A 23,056-nucleotide genomic window follows, 5' to 3' on the forward strand; every position below is an offset into this window, starting at 1 on the left:
CAAAGCCTATGCTTTTAACCATCATACTAAACTCTACTCCAATAGGGGGATCCATTTGATTCCTCATTAGGGAAGTGATACCTTGAAAATGACATTTCAGCAAGAATGCCTTTGCTGCTGTTTATAGAACGGATTAGAAGTGAGAGTGGCTGGAACTGAGAAACAAGATAAAAGGATCTTGCATTAATCTAGAGTGTGGAGTGTTTGGTTCCAAACTAGGATCACAATTCTATCTAGGAATGAAAAAGGAGACAATCTAAGAGTTGTTCTGAAAGGAAAATTGGCAGGACACGGATGCCAGTTAGAAATGAGGGGTGAGGAGGAAAAAGAATAACAAAATAATTACAAACTTGCTGTTCTAGGATTAGAGATTTCACAGTTTTGATGGACCTTTTTGTTGCATGAAATGATAAGTTTGTGATTAAAATTTTGTGGATTATTTGCACAACAAAAAGAGATTTGATTTAGACAGTGTTTAGGTCTTGGAAAAAGGGCTAGAAATAAAAGTTTTAAGGCTAGAAAAAAAGATTTACCCAGAAGTGTTCATTGAAACAATGTGAGAGATTCTCATGGATCTGAGCATTTTTAGTAATGTTGTTGTTGGTGTGTACCATCGAGTCAAACCCGACTCATAGCGACCCCTCCTTGGGTTTCCAAGGCAGTATCACTACAGAAGTAGGACTGCCCAACCTTCTTTCCGAGGAGTGGCTGGTGGGTTTGAACAACCAGCCGTCTGGTTAGCAGGCAAGTGTCTTAGCCACTATGCTACCAGAGCTCCTATTTTTAGTAATAAACATAACCAATATGACTGCTGACATGTCATTAAATAATTTAGAATGTAAGGAAAAATGAAAGAATTTTCCCATTTAACAAGAATTTTTCCTGCTTTGACAAGACTAGATGGAGTAAAAGAGAGTGGAAAGGTATGTTGTTTGGCACTAATAAAATCCAAAAGGTGATGTTGAATGTAAGACTAGGGGATAGGATTCCTGAATTTGATTAGGCATTCTTCACAGAGTGGTGGCTGATGAGGGACAGTTCAGAAAGGATCTTTACATGCAGTCACCAACTGTCACAACCATGTGAGAGAGAGCCTGGCTGGCGTGCCAGAAGGAATGACTTTGTGTTGCCTGGCATCTATACCAAGGTCCTAACATAGACTAAACATTTGATCTTTGTCATCTGACCACATAAACACGACGTTAGGTGTATAGAATTCAAAGTGGAAAATACAGTTCAAAATTCAAACCTAGTTTATAACTTAAATTTTAATTGTATATCATTAATTTTCCTATCAGTATAAAAATCTTAAATCTTACAAGTGAAACTGGTTTTAAATCCTTTTGCAAAGTGGGGTCTAAACATTGAACAAACAAAAAATTTCCCTGACTCCCAGGTGTACATTTATTTTCTACACTTAAACATGAAAGTGATCTTTCTCATCTTTGGTGGGAAGAGAGCATCTATTTAATTATGTTTTTATCCTAATTGATCTCAGTGATATCATAAAGGATTATTGAATTTGTTATTTTATAGATGTAGAAGATAAAGTATAGAAATACCATATAACAGATAACTCCTGTGCTTTTGTGTAGGTTCTGATACTTTTATGATGGTTGTAATTATCTATTTATTGAGAAACTATAAAGTTTTTAATTTTTCTAATAGAGTGGGAATGTTAGGGTCCATTTCTTATTGTTGTCCTTCCTTTTTAGGTGTGAAGTTTTCAACATGAGTGGCCTCGGGGATAGTTCATCTGACCCTGCTAACCCAGATTCACATAAGAGAAAAGGATCGCCATGTGACACATTGGCATCAAGGTAGGAACACTTCTTTCTTAGTCTGTTTCCGGCTGAGCTGCTTCATCATTTCCATTGCTGCTTTTAGAGCTTTTGTTTCGTCTACTTCAAGTCTGAAGCTTTTGAGTCTCTTAGCTTCACCATACTTTCTTCCTTCCCAAGGCCTTTGCTTTCTCAGTTTAGTTACTCCCTTTTGATTTATGGATTGATTTGCACAACAACAATTGATATATATAGTATGGTATAGTCAACACCTGTGCACCCTCAGATGTCAGTTTCATCATTTCCTCAAGGGACCATTCATTCCCTTCTATAAATATTAGGTCAAGTCTCCCTCATTCGTGTATCTGTCTCATACGTATTTTTATAGCCCATAATTATAGACTTCTACTAGTTTGTGTGGTCATTTCATGAATTCCTGGCTTCTCTACTAGACTAAAAATTGCATTAGACAAGGGGCCTTGTTTCTTCTTGCTCATCCTTGTATCCCTAGTTTATAGCAAAATGTTTGGATTATATACATACTAATGATGCAGTAGATATTTACCAAGTGAATGAATCAGTAAATCTATAGTACATCTTAGCTGCTACCTTAGAACATGATGCTATCAATGAAACTTAGAAATATTGTGTTTTAATATTCTACTACTACTGCCATCCAGTCATGCCAACTCACAGCAACCCTGGAGGACAGAGTAGAGCTGCCTCATTGGGTTTCTAAGGCTGTAAATCTTTACAGAATTAGATCACCTTAATCTTTCTCCTTTGGAGCAGCTGGTGGGTTCAAACTGCTGACCTTTTGGTTAGCAACTAAATGCTTTAACCACTGTGCCACCAGAGCTCCATTTTAATATTAAAAAAAAAAAACACTTCCATCGAGTCAATTCTGACTCATAGTGACAACCCCTCATTGGGTTTCTCAGATGGTAAATCTTTACAAAAGTAGATTGTCCAGTCTCCCTTCCATGGAGCAGCTGCTGGGTTTGAACAACTAACCTTCTGGTTGGTAGTCTGATGCCTTAGGCATGGCACCACCAGAGCTCCATCTTAATATTAGGATTTTTAAAAGGGATTATTATGACAAAGTAGTAGCCTGGTAGAGTCTCCAAGGCTGTAAATCTTTGTGGAAGTAGATTACCACATCTTTCTCCACAGAGGACTGGTGGCTTCAAACCATGGACTTTTCTCTTAGCAGTTGAGCACATAACCACTGTGCCATTAGGGCTCCTCATGACTACCTTCAACAGGCTAAAAGAGACTCATTGCCTAAGAAGACCATCACAAATGCCAGAGAGAGAAAGGACTTCAATCAGATCAAAAGGGCAACTTTCCGTGTAAGAGAAGATCGCTGCCATCAAGTTGATTCCCACTCATAGTGAACCCCATTGGGTTTCCGAGGCAGTACATATTTACATAAGTAGATTGCCCCGTCTTCCTTCCATAGAGTGGCTGGTGGGTTTTAACTTTCTAGTTAGTAGTCAAATGCCTTAGGCACTGTACCACCAGAGCTCCTTGAGAAGAGGAGGAAAGAAAAGAACAAACTCAGTGCCATCGGATCAACTCTGACTCATAGCCACCCATCCTTGGGTTTCCAAGGCTGTATCACTACGGAAGTAGATTGCCCAACCTTCCTTCCGAGGAGTGGCTGGTGGGTTTGAACTGCCAGCCTTCTGGTTAGCAGTCAAATGCTTTAGACACTATGCCACCAGAGTTCCTTGAGAAGAGAAGAGATGGGATTTTATTCCATTCACTCTGAGGATCTAGAGCAAGATTTCTCAACTTCTGCACTATTGACATTTTGGGCTGGATAATTCTTTATTGGGGTTGGGAGCTGTCCTTTATATTGAGAGCTATGAGGCAATCTACTTCTGTAAAGATTTACTGCCTCGAAAACCCTAAGGGGGTCGCTATGAGTCAGATCGACTCAGTGGCAGTGAGTTTGGCTTCAGTTTGGTCCTTTATATTTATAGGGTAGTTAGCCATATCCCTGGCCTCCTAGATACTAGATGCTTGTGGCATCCCAGTTGTGATAATCTCCAGAAATGTCTCTAGATGTTGCCAAATGTCCCCTGGAGGGGTGGGGGAGTAAAATTGCCTCCAATTGAGAATCACTGATCCAGACAGTAAAGTGACAGAGGACTGACTGTTCTGTCATTGGATTACATGCTGCTTTCTCATGGAGGGATGAGAAAAGATTTTAAAAAGAAGAGTGTCAGGGCTTCAGGTTGGAGAAAGAAAAGTTACTAGTTTTCAGTCAGTTTAGCCAACTGTAATAGAGAGATGATACTAAATTTAGTAAACACTATTTAGAGTGCTTTCTACATTTACATGGATGGTATAATGCTGTATATTAGTCTGTAAGGAGCCCTGGTGGTGCAGTGGTTAAGGCACTAACTGAAAGGTCAGCAGTGTGAACCCTCCAGCCACTCTGGGAGAAGGATGTGGCAGTCAGCTTTTATAAAGATTACGGCCTTGAAAACCCTATGGGGCAGTTCCATTCTGTCTTATAGAGCCACTGTGAGTTGGAATCAACTTGATGACTGTGGCTTTGGTTTGGTTTATATGATCTGCGATATACTTTTTCAGTGATTTTTGAGATACAAATATATGTAGATTTATTCATTCTTATTAACTTTTGATTAGTATTCCATTACATGAATATACCACATTTGAAAAATTTATTCCTTTATTGATATGCCTGCAGGTTGTTACAAATACTCACTATTACAGCCAGTACCGCAGGCAGCATCCTCATACACATCTCTTTTTACATGTGTAGGAGTTTCTTTAGTCTCTATACACTTTTTTATGTTAATTAGGTAATTGCCACATTGTTCTCCAGATGACAACTACTAAGAATTCCTATTTCCCACATTCTTACTGTTCTATTCTCACTTGAACTCTTTGCCAGTCCAATTGTTGTTGTTATGTGCCATCGAGTCGGACCTGACTCATAACGACCCTCCTTGGGTTTCCGAGGCGGTATCACTACAGAAGTAGATTGTCCAACCTTCCTTCTGAGGAGTTGCTGGTGAGCTTGAACCACCAGCCTTCTGGTTAGCAGTCAAGTGCCTTAGGCACTACGCTACCAGAGCTCCTTGCCAGTCCAATAGGTGTGTGGTTATACTTTTAAGTACATTTCTCTGATTTTTGAACAAATTGGTCATCATTTCATATTTGTATTGGCTCTTACATTTTCCTTTTCTATGAACTTCCTGCTATGTTATTGTCGTTAAAACTTTGTTTTGTTTTAGAATGTGTGGGTTTTCTTTTTCTTTGTTAAAGGTATATTTAATTTTCTAGTTACTACCCTGTTTTTTTCTGATTTGAAGCAGATATCTTCTCCAGCCTGTTCATTTAACTTTCTCTAAGATTGAGTTTTTTCTTCTATTCCAAAGTCTTGAATGCAGTTTTCATGTTTTCTTCTAGCATACGTTTATGGTTTTAATTACTCTGGAATTTATTTTTGTGTATGGTATAAGGTAGGAGTCTGATTTTGTTTTCCCATATAGAAAGTACTCACTGCCGTTGAGTCGGATACAACTCATAACAACCCCTTGGGTTTCTGAAGCGGTATCACTACAGAACTAGATTGCCCAACCTTCTGAGGAGTGGCTGGTGGGTTTGAACCGCCAGCCTTCTGGTTAACAGTTAAATGCCGTACGCACTATACCACCAGAGCTCCCATATAGAAAGTAGTGGTCATGGTACTATCCTTCGTACCGTTAACCTTTATCATAGACCAAGTTCCTATATGTGTAGGGATCTGACTCTGAGCTTTTTTATTAAGCCTTGATCTATGACAGGACAAGTCCTTCTTCCTTGTTATTTTTCAAAATTGGTTCCCCTCTTCTTGGCCCTTTACTCTCTTGTACAGAGTTTAGAATTGGTTTTTAAGTTTGTCCCCCAAAACTGCTTTGAAATTTGTCCAAGTATCTTGCTGCATGTGCTTGCTGTAAAAGTTGTAAGATAAGAGTTTTTCTAAATGGGAATAATTCTTCACTGATGAAAGATTTAAAGGAATATGTTATTACCATTAAAACTTTGTTTTGTTTTATAATGTATATTATTTAGTAGTGTTTTGTTTATGTAGATAAATACATTTAATTAGTTGATTTCCTCCTTTTCAACTTACTGTGTTGTTGGGTAAGTTCTGTAGCTTCTCTAGTCGTTTTTTTAGTTCAGAAAAGTAAATGATATTTTAATTGTTGGCAATGATGAACATTTTATGCACTGATCTTTCCCCCTTCTCACTTTTTTCTACCCATTTTATATGCAGCCAAATGATTTTGATTACTGCTTATAAAACAAAAAGCTACTTGTGACCAATCTTTCTTATTATGTTAACCTGAGAATAGGAAAATTCATTTCAGTTTAATACTTCATTGTCTTTGTATGTGTTATATAAAGCAGGTTGCTTGATGACTAGGCTAAAAAACCAGGGTTAAAAACTAGAAAACAAAAATCAATAATTTTCATTGAATATATTAGAATGCTTTTTTTTTAAGTGCTAGCCATTTGCATTATTATTCTTCTCCTTATTTTACTTTAAGATAAGTCAAGTTTGATTTTATTATTATATTTATGAAAATTTTTGTTGTTGTTGTTATGTACCGTTGAGTCAGACCTGACTCACAGTGATCCCTCCTTGGGTTTCCAAGGTAGTATCACTACAGAAGTATATTGCCCAACCTTCCTTCTGAGGAGCGGCTGGTGGGTTTGAACCACCACCCTTCTGGTAGCAGTCAAGTGCCTTAGGCACTATGCTACCAGAGCTCCTGTATCAAAATTTTTAGGTAGATGGGTTTTTTTTAGAATAGTGTTGTACACAAAAGACATTATTCTCCGTACTTAGTCTCTAATTATCAATTTATATTTTTATTTTACTTTTTTAATAGATACTTTTTTCTCTTTGATAAGGACTAAACTAATACTCTAATCATTGTAAGAATCAAAACTTTATCAGATTAATAATTTTAACTTATTTGAATTTCTAGTGTCCTCAGTCCTGCTTAATTTAAAACAATTATTTGAATATTCCAACTTACTTAGAATGTAAAATAATTCCAAATGTAATTAGTATATTTACCGCCTGGTTCCTCTTTAATATCTGGTCCCTGTTTATTTGCGTGGTGCAAATAAATAGTTAAGTGTTTGACTACTAACCAAAAGGTTAGCAGTTCAAACCCACTACAGGCACTTCAAAAGAAAGGCCCGGTCACAGCCTTGAAAACCTCATTTCCACTGTGCAACACATACATGAAGTCACTCTGAGTAGGAATCAACTCAGTGGCAACTGGTTTTTTGTTTTTTGTTTTTTTTTCCTTCTAATGTCTGGGACTTTTTGATGATTTGCAATATTCAAGTATATACATCATTGGGGAAACACATCTGTATAGCAGTCATTCATTTTATGTGTTCTAGTCGTAGTTTTCTGCACTTTGATATTTTGTAGTATCTGATTTTTAGACATGATCTTAAATTACTTCCTAAATCTGGTTTTATAATCTAGATAAAAAATAAGAATCTCTATAAATGTTTAAACAATAAATACTTGCTCAAAGAAGGACGTGATAGAAATGTACACTAACTGGATTTTCTTCATGTAACAGCACTGAAAAGAGGCGCAGGGAGCAAGAAAATAAATATTTAGAAGAGTTAGCTGAGTTACTTTCTGCCAACATCAGTGACATTGACAGCTTGAGTGTGAAACCAGACAAATGCAAGATTTTGAAAAAAACAGTCGACCAGATACAGCTAATGAAGAGAATGGAACAAGGTAAAAACAAAGCAAAACAAAAAACCATTGCTGAATAATTTGTTATTAAGACATTTACAATATGTGATTTTATTTTTTATTGTTAAGAAACTGTATTGAGCACCATAAGTTTTAACTGATACTTATCTTAGAAAGTGAGTCTGAGAGCCTTCTTGTTTCAACAAAGTAGTATATTGTATTAACTTGAAAACTGGTTCCTTTGAGAGGTTGTGGGGCCTGGTATATCTTATATCTTAGGCAGACCTCTTAGGAATTAAAAATAAGATAGAAGAAATATCCTAGGGTCTTGAATCAGGAGACACAAGTTGTAGAGCTGGACCTGAGACCCTGCATAGCACTGAAGGACAACAGCTCAGTGAAGAAAAGAATCTCCCCACCTGCGTGAGGAAGCTTTTCTCTGCCTGGGCTCTGCATTAGGAAAACAGTCTCTTCTGAAAAAACCCCGAGCCTGGGCTTCATGTAATTTTGAGTGTCATATTTATAGTACCCATGTTTCCTGAGAACCCAATACTAAGAAACCAGTGAGTTACCTACCAGAAATAAAGGCAAAGCACTTCGGAAGAATATTCCTACAGCCTGGCTACATGGGATTCCTACAGGAAAAGCCCTTCTGAGAGTGATTTTGTATGAAAACTTTCTAGAACATATAAAGAAATAATCTGCAATGAGTAAGAACACAAATAACAAACAGAAGGCCTAGACCCTGAAAAAGTGCAGATTATTAAAAGCAGTAATGTGAAAACACTGAAATAAATAATGTTTAAAGTGATTAAAGTTATAAAATAAAAATGATGATGAAAAAGGTAGATGGATCTGGAAAAAGAAAAAAGAGTACTTACAGAAGTAAAAAAATAAAGTCATTAAAAGTAAAAACTAGTGAATGAATTAGCAAATTAGGTGTCTGAGGAAATGACCAGAATGCAGCAGAGAGTAAATAAAGAGTAAGATGCTATCAAAGTGAAATAAAAAGATAAAAATATGTTTTCCAGGAAAAAGTTTCAAAAAGAGAGCTCAGGGAGAAGAAAGTCAGTATTCAAAGACATCATGGCTGAGGTGATAACAGACATGAATCATTAGATATAAGAACATAGAGCAAACAGACTATTGAGGTAGATGAAAGCTTGAACAGTAACAACAACAACAACAAAATAACTGTCATTTATATCCTTAGAATAAAGAAGAAGACTCATCTTCAAAATAAAAAAAAAAAAAATGCTGTGAAAATGAACAATCAAGTACTAGGCAGACCTCTTGTTGTTGTTGTTGTTGTTATGTGCCGTCGAGTCGGCCCCGACTCATAGCGACCCCTCCTTGGGTTTCCGAGGCAGTATCACTACGGAAGTAGGATTGCCCAACCTTCCTTCCGAGGAGTGGCTGGTGGGTTTGAACCGCCAGCCGTCTGGTTAGCAGGCAAGTGTCTTAGCCACTATGCTACCAGAGCTCCTTGGCAGACCTCTTAGGAATTAAAAATAAGATAGAAGAAAAAAAAAAAAAAAAAAAAACCTCAAAAGTGATGGAATATGAAGTTCCTTAAAGTAGAGCAAAAAGATAGAGGTGGAAAATAGGCAAGAAAAGATAATGAGTGTTACTGATGAAGAGAAAAAAAAAAAGGGCAGAAAAGAAAAAGAAATCAAGAGTGTCCTACAGGGTTCAGTTTATATAATCCCAGTTATATAAATATCACATACTTAACCTGGCCCAAATAATGATATAACTATACTGATAGGATGGAGGGGTTGGGGTGATGTGAGGTATATGGATGGAAGGGTAGGTGTTTGGGTTACTTTATACTGCTCTAACAAAAAATACCACAAATGGGTGGCTTTAACAAACAGGGGCTTATTTTCTTACAGTTTAGGAGGCTAGGAGTCCAAGTTCAAGATACCAGCTCTAGAGGCTGGGTGAAAAGCCTTTCAACCTTGGGCTTCAGCTCTGCCTCTTTCACCTCGCCCTGGAGCTAGAGGTATGTCTTTGCACTCAGGCAGCTGCTAGCTGCTGAGGTTAACAAGCTCAAGGTTAACAAATAAAAATGGCACAGTCCCAATATTACTAAACAACATGGCAAGCCATTAGTTCAAGTCCAGAAAAAGTCCCAAAATTGGTAGGGCATGGCAGGGTGCTGAATGAAGACTCAGCTGCATGCAGGGTTCAAGCATGCCAAAAAGCTTCAGAGACCTTTCTCAAAAATTCTTATATACTGGGAACAGACCACATCCCTAAGGCAGCTACTTAGCTGCTCCAATAGATTCCACCATGGATTTGATTACCAATCTTACCATAGGGAATAACTATAGCCAGCTGCCCAGCCACTCAAAACCAGACCCAGCTAAGTTGACACATAACCTTAACTACCACCATAGGTAAAGATGTATCTTCATCTTAAACAGTAGAAGGCCAATTATAATACTTAATAGTGAAATGAGGAGCTCTGGTGGCTCAGTAGTTAAGGCATTCAGCTGCTAACCAAAAGGTCAGCAGTTTGAACCTGCCAGCCACTCCTTGGGAGAAAGATTAGGCAGTCTGCTTCCATAAAGATTTATAGTCTTGCAAACCTTTTAAGGCAGTTTTACTCTGTCCTATACAGTCGCTGTGAGTTGGAATTGATTCAGTAGCAATGGATTTTTGTTTTTTGGAATATTGAAATATCAAGAAGTAGTTGTAAGGTATTTAGAAATATGGAGTAAATCAAAAGAAACAGCTAACTGATAGAAAATGGTTGTCTCACGGGGAGTAGTGACAATACAGGGCAGGGGAGAGCTGGGACGGAGAAAATGCTGTTATTTAGAAATAAGCCTTTTCAAGCTGTTTGACTCTCTAACCTTTGTGAATGTGTAATTTTGGTTAAAAAGAGACTCGTGTAAGAAAAAGAGCTTACTCTGGCTGGTAAGTGTTGTTGTTGTTGTTGTTATATGCCATCGAGTCGGACCCGACTCATAGTGCCCCCTCCTTGGGTTTCCGAGACAGTATCACTACGGAAGGAGCTCTGGTAGCATAGTGCCTAAGGCACTTGACTGCTCACCAGAAGGCTGGCGGTTCAAACCCACCAGCCACTCCTCGGAAGGAAGGTTGGGCAATCCTACTTCCATAGTGATACTGCCTCGGAAACCCAAGGAGGGGTCGCTATGAGTTGGGGCCGACTCGACGGCAAACAACAACAACAACATCACTACGGAAGTAGATTGCCCAACCTTCCTTCCGAGGAGTGGTTGGTGGGTTTGAACCGCCAGCCTTCTGGTTAACAGTTAAGTGCCTTAGGCACTATGTTACCAGAGCTGGTAAGTATTAAGTTAGCTATTACTATTCTAGGAGCTCTGGTGATGTAGTGCCTAGCTGCAATTTTCCCTCTCTTCCCCTCCCTTCCCTGGTACCAAAAAAAAGTTTCCTTCCAACTGTAAATCTTTCCTTGAATTTTTATAATAGTGGCTTCATATCGTGTTTGTCCGTCTGCATGATGTCCTCAAAGTTCATCCACATTTTGAGGTATTTCACAGATTGGTCATTATTCTTTAATACTGCATAGTATGCAGTTGTGTGTATGTACCCAAGTTAGGTTTACCATTCATCCATTGATAGTTACTTAGGTTGTTTCCATCTTGTTGGCTACTGTGAATAGCGCTGTGATGAACATGGATGTGCATATATCTATTTGTGTTCTCACTTCTTTAGGCTATATACCTAGGAGTAGGATTGCTGGATCAAATGATATTTCTCTTTCCAACTCTTTAATTAAGTCCCATACCATTTTCCACAGTTGTACCATTTTACAGTCCCACCAGCAGTGTGTGAGTTCTAGTTTCCACCCTCACCAGCATTTGTTGTTTTCTGTCTAATGGAACTTTCTGTTATTGCTAGGGTGAATTGATAATCTCATTGTTGCATCTCTCTAATGGGTGGTGCTAGGAAGGAAGATTGGGTGATCTGCTTCTGTAGGGATATCACCTTGGAAACCCGAGGAGAGGTCACTATAAGTCAGATCTGACTCAACAGCAGTGAGTTTGGAGAATGGGTGGTGATCACGAGCATTTCTTCATATGCTTCTTAGCTGCCTGAATGTCTTTTTTAGTGAAGTGTTTGTTCATGTCCTCTGCCCATTTTATAATTAGATTGTTTGTCTTTTTGATGTTGGGGTGTTGAAATTTTCTGTAAATTTAAAGATTAGTCCCCCATCTGATGTATTGCGAATTTTTTTTTTTTTTCCAGTCTATATGTTCTTTTTACTCTTTTGGCACAGTATATTGGTGCACATAAATGTTTAATCTTTAGGAGGTCCCAGGCAAACTAGATGTTTGTCTTCTGCTGTTTCTGTTTTTAGTTATGTTTAATAGTCTGTTTATGCTATTAATTAGGACCCCAAGTTTGCCCTTATTTTTTCTGTGATGAACTTTATACTTTTAGGTTTTACATTTAGGTCTTTGATCCATTTTGAGCTAGTTTTTGTGTATGGTGTGGGGTTTGGAGCTTGTTTCATTTTTCTGCAAACGGATGTCCAGTTTTGCCAGCACCAGTTCTTAAAGAGGCTCTTCCATATTCAGTGGGTTTTGGCCATTTGTCAAAGATCAGCTAATCATAAGTGGATGGGTCTGTTTCTTTGTTCTCAGTTCTGTTCCACTGGTCTGTGTTTCTGTCATTATACCAACACCAGGCTGTTTTGACTACCATATCTGTTTTGAGATCAGAGAGTATGAAACCTATGTTGTTGCTCTTCTTCAGCAGTATTTTATCTAAGGTCTCTTTCTGTTCCATCTAAAATTAATGATTGATTTTTCCATGTTCTTAAAGAATGCTGATGGAATCTGGATCAGGATTGCATTGAATGTATAGATTGTTTTGGGTAGTATTAACATTTTGATAAAGTTCAGTCTTCCTGTCCATGAGTGTGGTGTGTTCTTCCATTTATGTAAATCTTTTATACTTTCTTGTAGTATTGTTTTGTACTTTTTGTTGTATAGGTTTTGTGTATCTGGTATCTGGTAAGATTTATCCCTAAGAGTTTTATACTCTTGGTAGCTTTTGTAAATGGCATTGTTTTTCTTATTTCTTTTAAAAGATCTCTTTGCCGATGTAGAGGAATCCAACTGATTTTTGTTTGTTGATTTTGTATCCTGCCATTTTGTTGAATATTTCAATTAGTTCTCATAGATGTTTTGACTGAATCTCATGAGTTCTCTATGTTTAGGGCCATATCATCTGCAAATAGAGATAAGTTATACTTCTTCTTTGCCAAGTTGTATGCCTTTTATTTCTCTTTCTTGCCTCATTGCCCTGGCTAGGACTTTCTATACAGTGTTGAATAAAAGTGGTGATAGAGGGCATCCTTTCTGGTTCCTGTTCACAAGGTGAATACTTTTAGTCTCTGATTATTGGAATGATGTTGGCTTTTGCATATATGCCTTTATTATGTTAAAGAATTTCCCTTCTATTCCTGTTTTGCTGAGAGTTTTTATCAGGAAAGGATGTTGGGTTTTATCATATGCCTTTTTTACATTGATTGACATGATCATGTGATTTTTTTCCTAGTTTTACTTATGTGATGGATTATGTGATGTCTCTAATGTTGAGCCTTCCTTGCATACCTAGTATAATCCCACTTGGACATGACGTATTAATTTTTTGATATAGTGTTGGATTCTATTGGGTAGGAATTTGTTGAATATTTTTATGTCTATATTTATGAAGGATATTGGTCTGTCATTATCTTTTCTAGTATGTCTTTGCCTGGTTTTGGTATCATGGTCACTCTTTCTTCATAAAATGAATTTGAGAATTTTCCGTCCTTTTCTGTGTTTTGAATAGTTTGAGTAGCACTGGTGTCAATTCCTCTCTGAATGTTTGGTAGGATTCTCCAGTAAAGCCATCTGGGCCAGGACTTTTTTTGTTGGTAGTTTTTTAATGATCTGTTCAATTTCTTCTTTTGTTATGGGTCTGTTCAAATTTTCTGCCTCAGACTGTATTAGTTTAGATAGGTGTAGTGTGTTTGTAGAAATCTGTCCATTTCTTCTAGATTTTAGAATTTGTTGGCATACAGTTCTCATGGTATCTTGTATTATCTTTTTTATTTCAGTTGGTTCTGTTGTCATGTCACCCATTTCATTTCTTATTTGTGTTATTTGTGTTTTCTCCTTTTTATTTGTTAAATTTGCCAGTGGTTTGTGAATTTTATTAATCTTTTCAAAGAACCAACTTCTTGATTCTTTCTGTCATTTTTCTGTTTCATTTATTTCTACTCAAATCTTTATTTCTTTTCTTCTGGTGACTGTAGGTTTTTTTATTTTGTTTTGTTGGGTTTTTTTAAAACTACTCTTCCTAATTAATGGAGATGCTGGATTAAGGTGTTGATTTTGGCTGTTCTGTTTTGATGTGTGAATTTTTTCCTATGAATTGTCCTCTGAGCACTACTTTTGCTATGCCCCAAATATTTTGGTATGTTGGGTTTCCATTCTTATTTAATTCAAGGAATTTTTTAATTTTGGGTTTTATTTTTTCTATTGCCCAGTAGTTTCTAAGGAGGGTGTTATTTAGTTTCCATGTGTTTGCTTTTTTTCCCTTGATTTTCCTGTTGTTGGTTTATAATTTTATAGCATTGTGACCTGAAAATATGCTTAGCAGTATTTCAGTGTTTTAAAATTCATTCAGGCTTGCTTTGTAGCTTGTGATAGTTAAAGTTGTGTGTCAGCTTGGCTGGGACATGATTTTGAGTGGCTGGGCAGCTGGATATAGTTACTCCCCATGATGAGATTGTAATGGTTGAATCTACTGTGAGCACCTAAGTAGCTGCCTTTGGCGTGTGGCCTGCTTCCTGTATATAAGCAGAAGCTTTGAGAAAGGTCTCTAGCTTTTTAGTACATCTGGATCCTGCTTTGGCCAAGTCACCACTGGCCTGCCATGTTGTCAGCTAATCTTGGGAATGTGCCATTTTACCTGTCAGTTGTGGGTTTCTCAGCCTCAGCAACCAGCAATTGAATGAATCAGAAAAAGCCTCCAGGTCCAATAGGCCTGGAACAGGAGACAGAGAGCTAAAGCCCAAGGTCAAGGGGCCTTCATCCAGCCTCCAGAGTTAGCACTTTGAACTCAACTTCTAGCCTCCTAAACTGTAACAGAATAAAGTCTTGTTTGTTAAAGCCGTCTACTTGTAGTATTTCTGTTGTAACAGCACTAGAGAACCAAAACATAGCCTAACATAGTCTGTTCTGGAGAATGTTTCATCTACGCTGGAAGAGAATGTATATTGTGCTATTGTTGGGTGAAGTGTTTTATATGTGTCTCCAAAGTCAAGTTGGTTGATTTTGTTTACTTCTTCTGTGTCTTTGTTGAGTTTATTTCTGGCTGTTTTATACTTCTTTGTAAGTGGTGTATTAAAATTTTCTATTGTTGTGGCAATCTACTTCCATAGTGATACTGCCTCGGAAACCCAAGGAGGTATTGTTATGAGTTGAGTCCAACTCGATGGATAATAACAACAACAACCACAGTATTGTTGTGGCATTGTCTGTTTCTCTTTTCAGTTCTATGAAAATTTGATTTATATATTTTGGGGCTCTTTCCTTGGGTGTGTAGAATTTATTATGGTTATGTCCTCTTGTTCGATTTTCCTTTAACACGTACATATTGTCCTCTCTTTTCTCTTATGGTGGCTTAAAGTCTATTTTATCAGAAATTAATATTGCCACTCCTGCTCTTTTTTGATTGCTATTTGCTTTATATAATTTTTTCCAACCCTTGATTTTTCATCCATTTTTGTTTTTGTGTCCAAAGTATGTCTCTTGTAGCCACCATATTGATGGCTCATATTTTCTTATCCATTCTGCAGCTCTGTTTCTTGATTGATATATTTAACCCATTTACATTCACTGTAATTATTGACAAACATGAATCTATTGCTGTCATTTTTTATATATGTGTGTGTGTGTGTGTGTGTGTTGCTGATTTTTTTTTTTTTGTATAATTTTCTGTGCTGAGTTCATTTTGTTTATAATTTTTTTGAATCATTTCCTTTGCTGCTTTTGTTTTAGTTGCTAAATATTTGTGCCTTTCCTCTCTTGTTTTTATGACAAGGTTTGTTCATTTTCTTTGAAATCACCCTGTAATATATTTTCTTCCCAAGTTTAAAACAGTCCATTTTTATCTTAACTTTATCATGACTTCCCCTCCCTTTAGACGTCTTTTACCTACACTGTTCCATCTTTTTGCGACCCCCTCCTTGGTTTTCCAAGGTGGTATCACATGAAAGTAGATTGCCCAACCTTTGTTCTGAAGAGTGGCTGGTGGGTTTAAACCACCAGCCTTCTGGTTAGCAGTCAAATGCCTTAGACACTATGCCACCAGAACTCCTTTTGCTTTGTAGTTGTTCTCTTTTACAAAATGATGTCTCTAGTTTCCTGTTTTTTAGTGTGATAAGTTCATTTTACTTTGTGTACTTCTATATCTGGGTTATGTTGTCTTGTATTTTAATCAAAGATTGTTGTCTTTTGTTGTTGATTTCTGTCCAAAGGACTCCATTTACCATCTCTTGTAAGATTGCTCTTGTTTTTACAAATTCCTTTAATTTCTTTTTATCTGGAAATGACCTAATTGTACCATCATATTTGAGGGACAAATATTTGAGCTGAAAGAATTGAAGAAAAAATTTAAGTCTCAAGTTGGAATATTGAGAGATTGTACGGGCAAAATATTGAATGATGCAGGAAACATCAAGAGAAGATGGAAGGAGTATACAGAGTCACTGTACCAAAAAGAACTTGTCCCTATTCATCCATTTCAGGAAGTGGCATATGTTCTAGAACCAGTGGTTCTGAAGGAGGAAGTCAAAGCTGCAATGAGAAAATTGGCAAAGAACAAGGCTCCAGGAATTGATGGAATACCCATTGAGATATTTCAACAAATGGATGCTCCATTGGAGGCACTCACTCGGTTATGCCAAGAGATTTGGAAGACAGCTACTTGGCCAACTAACTGGAAGAGATCCATATTTGTACCCATTCCAAAGAAAGGTGATCCCACAGAATGTGGAAATTATAGAACAGTATCATTAATATCGCACATAAGTAAGATCTTACTGAACATAGTTCAAAAACGGTTGCAGCAGTATATTGGCAGAGAACTTCCAGAGGTGCAAGCTGGATTCAGAAGAGGACATGGAATAAGGGATATCATAGCTGTTGTCAGTTGGATCTTGGCTCAAAGCAGAGAATACCAGAAAGATGTTTACTTGTGTTTTATTAACTATGCAAAGACGTTTGATTGTGTGGATCATGACAAATTATGGATAACATTAAGAAGAATGGGAATTCCCGAACACTTGATTATACTCATGAGGAACCTGTACCTTGAGCAGGAGGCTGTCGTTCAAACAGAACAAGGGGACACTACATGGTTTAAAATCAGGAAGGGAGTGCGTCAGGGTTGTATCCTTTCCCCATACTTATTCAATCTATATGCTGAGCAAATAATCCAAGAAGCTGGACTATATGAAGAAAAATGTGGCATCAGGATTGGAGGAAGAATCATTAACAACCTGAGATACGCAGACGATACAACTTTGCTTGCTGAAAGTGAGGATGACTTGAGGCACTTACTGATGAAGGTTGAAGAATACAGTCTGCAGTATGGATTACGTCTCAATATAAAGAAAACAAAAATCTTCACAACTGGACCAACGAGCAGCAACACAATAAATGGAGAGAAGGTTGAGGTTGTCAAAGAAGTCACATTGCTTGGTTCTACAGTCGATGCCAATGGAAGCAGCAGTCAGGACATTAGATGACGTGTAGCATTGGGAAAGTCAACCGCGAAGGAACTGTTTTAAATGCTGAGGAGTAGGGATGTCTCCTTGGGGACTAAGGTGCGCCTGACACAAGCCATGATATTTCCAATCACCTCGTATGCATGTGAGAGCTGGACAGTGAATAAGGAACACTGAAGAAGAGTTGATGCTTTTGAGTTGTGGTGCTGGCAAAGAATGCTGAAAGTACCATGGACTGCTAAAAGAACTAACAGATCTGTCCTGGAGGAAGTGTACCCGAAATGCTCCTTGGAAGCCAGAATGTCCAGACTTCGTCTCACCTATTTTGGTCATGTTGTCAGAAGGAACCATTCCCTGGAGAAGGATGTCATGCTTGGTAAGGTGGAGGGTCGACGAAAGAGGGGGAGGCCTTCAACGAGATGGATTGACACGATGGCTATGATGATGGGCTCAAGTATAGCAGGGATCATGGAGGTGGTGCGGAATCAGGCGATGTTTCGTTCTGCTGTGCATGGGGTCACCATGAGTCATAGACAACTCGACGGCACCTAACAACAACAACAACATTTGAGAGACAATTTTGCTGAGTGTATATATAATTTTGGTTGGCAATTTTTTTTCTCAGGGTTTGATACATGACATCCCACTGCCTTCTTACCTACGTGGTTTCTGCCGAGAAATCAGAGGTTAGTTTTATTGTTGCAGTCTGTAGGTAACGTTTCATTTTTCCCATGCTGCTTTCAGGATTCTTTCTTTGTCTTTGGTTTTGGAAAGTTTGGTTATGCTGTGTCTTAGTGATTTTCTTTTGGGATCTATACTTTTTGGGGTTCATTGAACTTTTTGAATGCATATCTTCTCGTCTTCCATCATATTCTCAACTCACTGCCATCAAGTCGGATCTGACTCATAGTGACCCCTCCTTGGGTTTCTGAGACAGTATCACTACAGAAATAGATTGCTCAGTTTTCCTTCTGAGGAATGGCTCATGGGTTTGAACTACCAGCCTTCTAGTTAGTGTCAAATGCCTTAGGTACTACACCACCAGAACTCCCTTCATCATGTTAGGGAAGTTCTTTTCCAACAAATCTTCAACAGTTTTCTCTGTGGTTTTATTTGCCTCTTCCAGTTCTGGAATTCTAATCACACATAAGTTGTTCTTCTTGGTGACTTCTTAACATAAATCTTTGGCATTGTTTTTTATTGCTGTTATCCTGTTTTTTATTGTTGTTATCCTGATTGTTCCCTTAACAAAGTAGTATTGAGATATTTATCTTCAATCTCACTAATTTTGACTTCTATTGATTGATTCAGTATCATTTCTTTGCCCTTTTGTTGTGTTTTCTGTTTCTGAAATCTTAGTATTAATCTTCTGGATTGCTATTTGCTGTTTTTGTATGGTTTCTAATTTTTCATTATTTTGTCAGTCTGTTCTTGTATTATTTGCCTAAATTGTTATAGAGTTTTGTCTGTGTTTTCCCTTATCTGTCTCTCTATCCATTGAAGGTACCTAGATAAAATTCTTTTGAATTCCTTATGAGGTAGTTCCAGTGCCACTTCTTCCTCAGGAATGTTCTTGGCTCCTTATTCTGGTCCCTTGTTTGTACTGCTTTATCTTGCTTCTTTGTGTAAAGTGGGACTATTAGTTGTCTCTACAACATTGTGATGTCATTGTATTTATATTTAATTGGTGATTATATGTTGGTGTGATTTGCCCACGGTTTCCTTCTTCATTTTTTCCTTCCTTCCTTTCTGTCCTTATTTATTTTGTTTTGATATATCCAAGTAGGAGGCTGTTGTGCTATTCTGTTCACTAGTTTGACAGCAGTTGGACACTCACCACCTGACTCCTGATGAGTGTGATGGAGGATGAGACTGTATGTATCTCTGTTAGCTGTTTGTGTAGAGCAGTTGGGAGTAGGTTGAGGTGGTATTGGCTGCCATCTATCATTGATCAGTTGATTCAGAAGTAATGGTGGCCCTTGCCCAGTCGATGGGGTTGTAAGAAGTGCAGATGTCATTGGGTCACATGGGTATAGTTGTTGTTTCCTGCCAGGTGGGACAAACAACAACAACAACAAAAAAAAAAGAGACCCAAAACACAAGCAGCATAAACAACAACAGCTAGAAAGTGAAAATAAATAATAGTAATTATAACAAAAAGGAAAAAAGGACAAAGAGAAAAAAAAACTGGGGAGGGAGGAAAAGGAATAGTAAAGACAAAATAAGAAAAATACAAGAAGAAAATAAGCAACAGGAGAAATGAAAAGAAGAAAAGAACCAGGGGAAAGGAAAAAAAAAGGACCAGAGATGGGAAAGAAACTAAAAAATTAGAAAGAAGGAAAAACAAATATATTTTTTTAAAAAAAGACTGGTAGGATGGGGGTGGGTAGAGTACCTAGACTATGTTTCTCCTGGCTTAGCAGGTGGTGGGGAGCAGAGTGCCTGGTTCCAGAAGGAGATCCTGCTATCCCAAAAGGCAGCTGGAGATAGGGGTCCTGGTACCAGAAGAAGTTCTTACCAGACCAAAAGGTGGCTAGAAGCAGAGCACTTGGTTCTTGTGTTTGACTGGGTTCTCTGGAGAAGCAAAACCAGTAAAGCTTAGAGAGAGAGAGAAAAAAAAATTATCTTAGGAAAATGGCTCACACACTTTTAGAAACTCACAAGTCCCAAGTTCTTGGATCAAACGTCAAGCTGGAGGCTTTTCCCAACTCACGCAGCTGCAGGGGCTAACGAGCTCAAGGTTGGCAGGCAGTTTACAGGCTGTTGACTCCAACAGATGACAAATCCAATATCTCCCGGCCAAATGGTGGATTGTTTGCTCCTGGACTGTTGTAGGCAGCACAACAGAATCCCAATCCACAGAAGAATATCTCTTTTCCCAGGATGTCCATAAATATACTGGAAGCAGGCCACCCCCCTAGGGAAACTCCCTTTCAGTGGATTGGCTGCTCAAAACATATACGTCTGATCCCATTATTGGAACAACCCACATCACAGTTGGTTAAACCACACAGAATTATTGTCCAGCCAAGTTGACACACAGCTCTCCAACTATCACAGTCCCAGAAACAGTTATTGTCTCACCTGGAGGCAGTTGGGGACTGGGAGCCTGAACCTGGATGAGTTCTTGCTGATGCACAAGATGTCCTGGGACAGGTGTCCAGACCCAGAAAAAGTTCATATTGTCCCAAAAGACAGATGGGTATTGGACCCCTGCTCCCAGAAGAAGTTCCTAATGGCCCAAAAGATGGCTAGGAGCAGGATGCCTAGTCCTGGAATCAGTTATTGCCTGTCCTGAAGGCAGCTGGTGGCAGGGTACCTGGTCTGGGATGGAATTTCTGCTGGTCCAGAATCTGAATGTGGGTGAGGGATGGCTACATCTCCATTCGCCAGGGGGTGTGGAGTAGAGGGGAACAAGGGGGAATATTGTACCTTTCTAGTTGATAGCCACCAATGTGGTTGCCTATGTAGTCCTCAGCAAATGGAGCCAATTATCAGCCTGTTGGAACACTGCTTGCAAATATACAAAACAGCTGTGCTGTAAGGCCAGTCAGCAGTCCATAGTTCCATCTATCTCCTTATTCAGTTTCTTCCATTAGTCAATATTTAATCTACTTCTTTATTCTTCTCATCAAGGCTAAGGGTTCTAGTATTATTCTCTGTATCTTGTTTCAGTTGTTTTCTCATTTCTTTGTTGTAGATGGTCTGGGTAGCTTGTCTGTCTCCCCTCCTGCCTTACCAAGTCTCACATAGGTTTTAACATCAGAAAAATACATTAAGCCAGAGACTTTTAGTTAAACCTGTAACAGATTGAACATTTCAATTTATCAAACTTTCCCTGGAAACACCATTAAAAATAGTTTTATCATCCATGAGCAAGGATAAAATGCTATAAAACAAAACATTCAAACCAAGAAATAACTTTTGGAAATTAAAAACAGGATAGCTCAAAAAAAAAATTTTTTTTTACCTCTTTACCTCCTTATGCCTTCTGTTCCATACTCTCCAGGCACACTGTGCCTCAGGTATTTAAACTTGCTTTTCCCTCTTCCTGGAATGTTCTTGCCTAGATATCCACATGGCTCACTCCCGCACCCCAGTCATGTCTTTGCTCAAATCTCTATTCTCAGTGAAATTGTTGACACTGTTCTATTTAAGACTTCCAAAGAAAAAAAGCAACTCAACAACCCTCCTCACATCCCTCCTCACATCCCTCGACACTTTCCTCAATTTATTTTCCCCACAGCCATCTTTACATCTGATATATATTTTATTAGTTTATTGTCTGCTTAGCCCCACTGGAGCTTCTTGAAGGCAAGGATTTTTGTCTGTTCCCATTGTATCCTCATTTTCTGAAAAAGTTCTGGCTAAATACTAGGCTTTCAATGAATACGTGTTGAAAGAATGAAGGGTTGAAAGATAATTTGAACAAATCACAAGGAAAGTAAAATAAGCAAATAAGCAATGAAAAGTAAGATAAAGTATAAGAAATGTATAGGATTAGTTTAGTAACTGTAGCATATGATTAGTCCCAGATAAAGAGAACAGATCAAGTAGAAAAGAGGAAATCATAAGAGAAAATTTTTTTTTAATTCTGAAAACTACAGATTACACAACATAGAGTGAATGAAAAAGAAAAAAATGCTTACATCAGTGCACAATTCAGAGACATTTCAAAACACTGGAGAGAAAAAATGAGAGGAAAGAAAGGGTTGCACACACTAGATTACTTTTAGAATGGGTCCAGATTTCACAAGGACATGGAAAGCAGTAATTCTAGACCTAGAATGCTGTGTTCATCACATGAAATATGAGTGCAAAATAAAGACATCCTTATATTTTAAATTGAAGAAATGAATGTCTGTATTCAGCAATACCACTTTAAGTGTTAGTGAGGATGCAGAAAAACAAAAACCCTTTTATGTTACTAATAGTACAACCTCTTTAGGGAGCAATTTGTTGTTGTTATGTGCCATCGAGTCAGGCCTGGCTCATAGCAACCCCTCGTTGGGTTTCCAAGGCAGTATCACTATGGAAGTAAATTGCCCAACCTTCCTTCTGAGGAGTGGCTGGTGGGTTTGAACCGCCAGCCTTCTGGTTAGCAGTCAGGTACCTTAGGTTCTACGCTACCAGAGCTCCTACGATTTGTTAGTACTTAGTAATGTTGAAGATATACAGACCATGTGTCCAGCAATTTCACTTCTGATGTTTACCCTGAAGAAACCATCACACATGCACAAAAGAGGAGATATTGAAAATTGTTTGTTATAACACAGTATGTAGTGTCAAAAGTCCATCAGTAAAAAAAAAAAAAAGAAAAATCAATGATGGCTTATTTATATAATTTAATATGCTCTTGTTGTTGTTGTTGTTGTTTGCCGTACAACAGTTAAAACAATTGAATCAAATCTATGTAACCAATATGGTTAAATCTCAAACATAATATTGAGTGCAAAAAGTAAGTTGAAAAAGTATATATATTTATGTAAATTTTAGAACAGAATACTGTATTGCTCATGAAACCATGAGCATGACTTGTTCATTGCAAACACATTTTTTCAACATCACAAATGGCGGCTGTTCACATGGACTTCACCAGATGGAACACACAGGAATCAGATTGACTATATCTGTGGCAAGAGGCAATGGAAAAGCTCAATATCTTCAGCCAAAACCAGGCCAGGAGCTGATTATGGAACAGACCATCAACTGCTCATATGTAAGTTCAACTTGAAGTTA

General features: G+C 38.0%; 1 protein-coding gene across 1 annotated transcript in view; it reads left to right on the forward strand.

Moving 5' to 3' along the window:
* The first annotated feature begins 1,731 nt into the window (after positions 1–1,731).
* Positions 1,732–23,056, forward strand: part of NCOA1 (nuclear receptor coactivator 1) — a 121,774-nt gene continuing 100,449 nt past the window's right edge. Inside the window, exons 1-2 of the mRNA XM_007939273.2 lie at positions 1,732–1,820; positions 7,412–7,578. Of these exons, the coding sequence (XP_007937464.1) occupies positions 1,732–1,820; positions 7,412–7,578 (256 nt within the window). The remainder of the gene's footprint in view (positions 1,821–7,411; positions 7,579–23,056) is intronic.

The sequence above is a fragment of the Orycteropus afer genome, unplaced genomic scaffold (assembly GCF_000298275.1).
Source record: "Orycteropus afer afer isolate SDZICR_OR568_19922 unplaced genomic scaffold, OryAfe1.0 scaffold00058, whole genome shotgun sequence".
In the NCBI taxonomy this organism is placed as follows: domain Eukaryota; kingdom Metazoa; phylum Chordata; class Mammalia; order Tubulidentata; family Orycteropodidae; genus Orycteropus; species Orycteropus afer.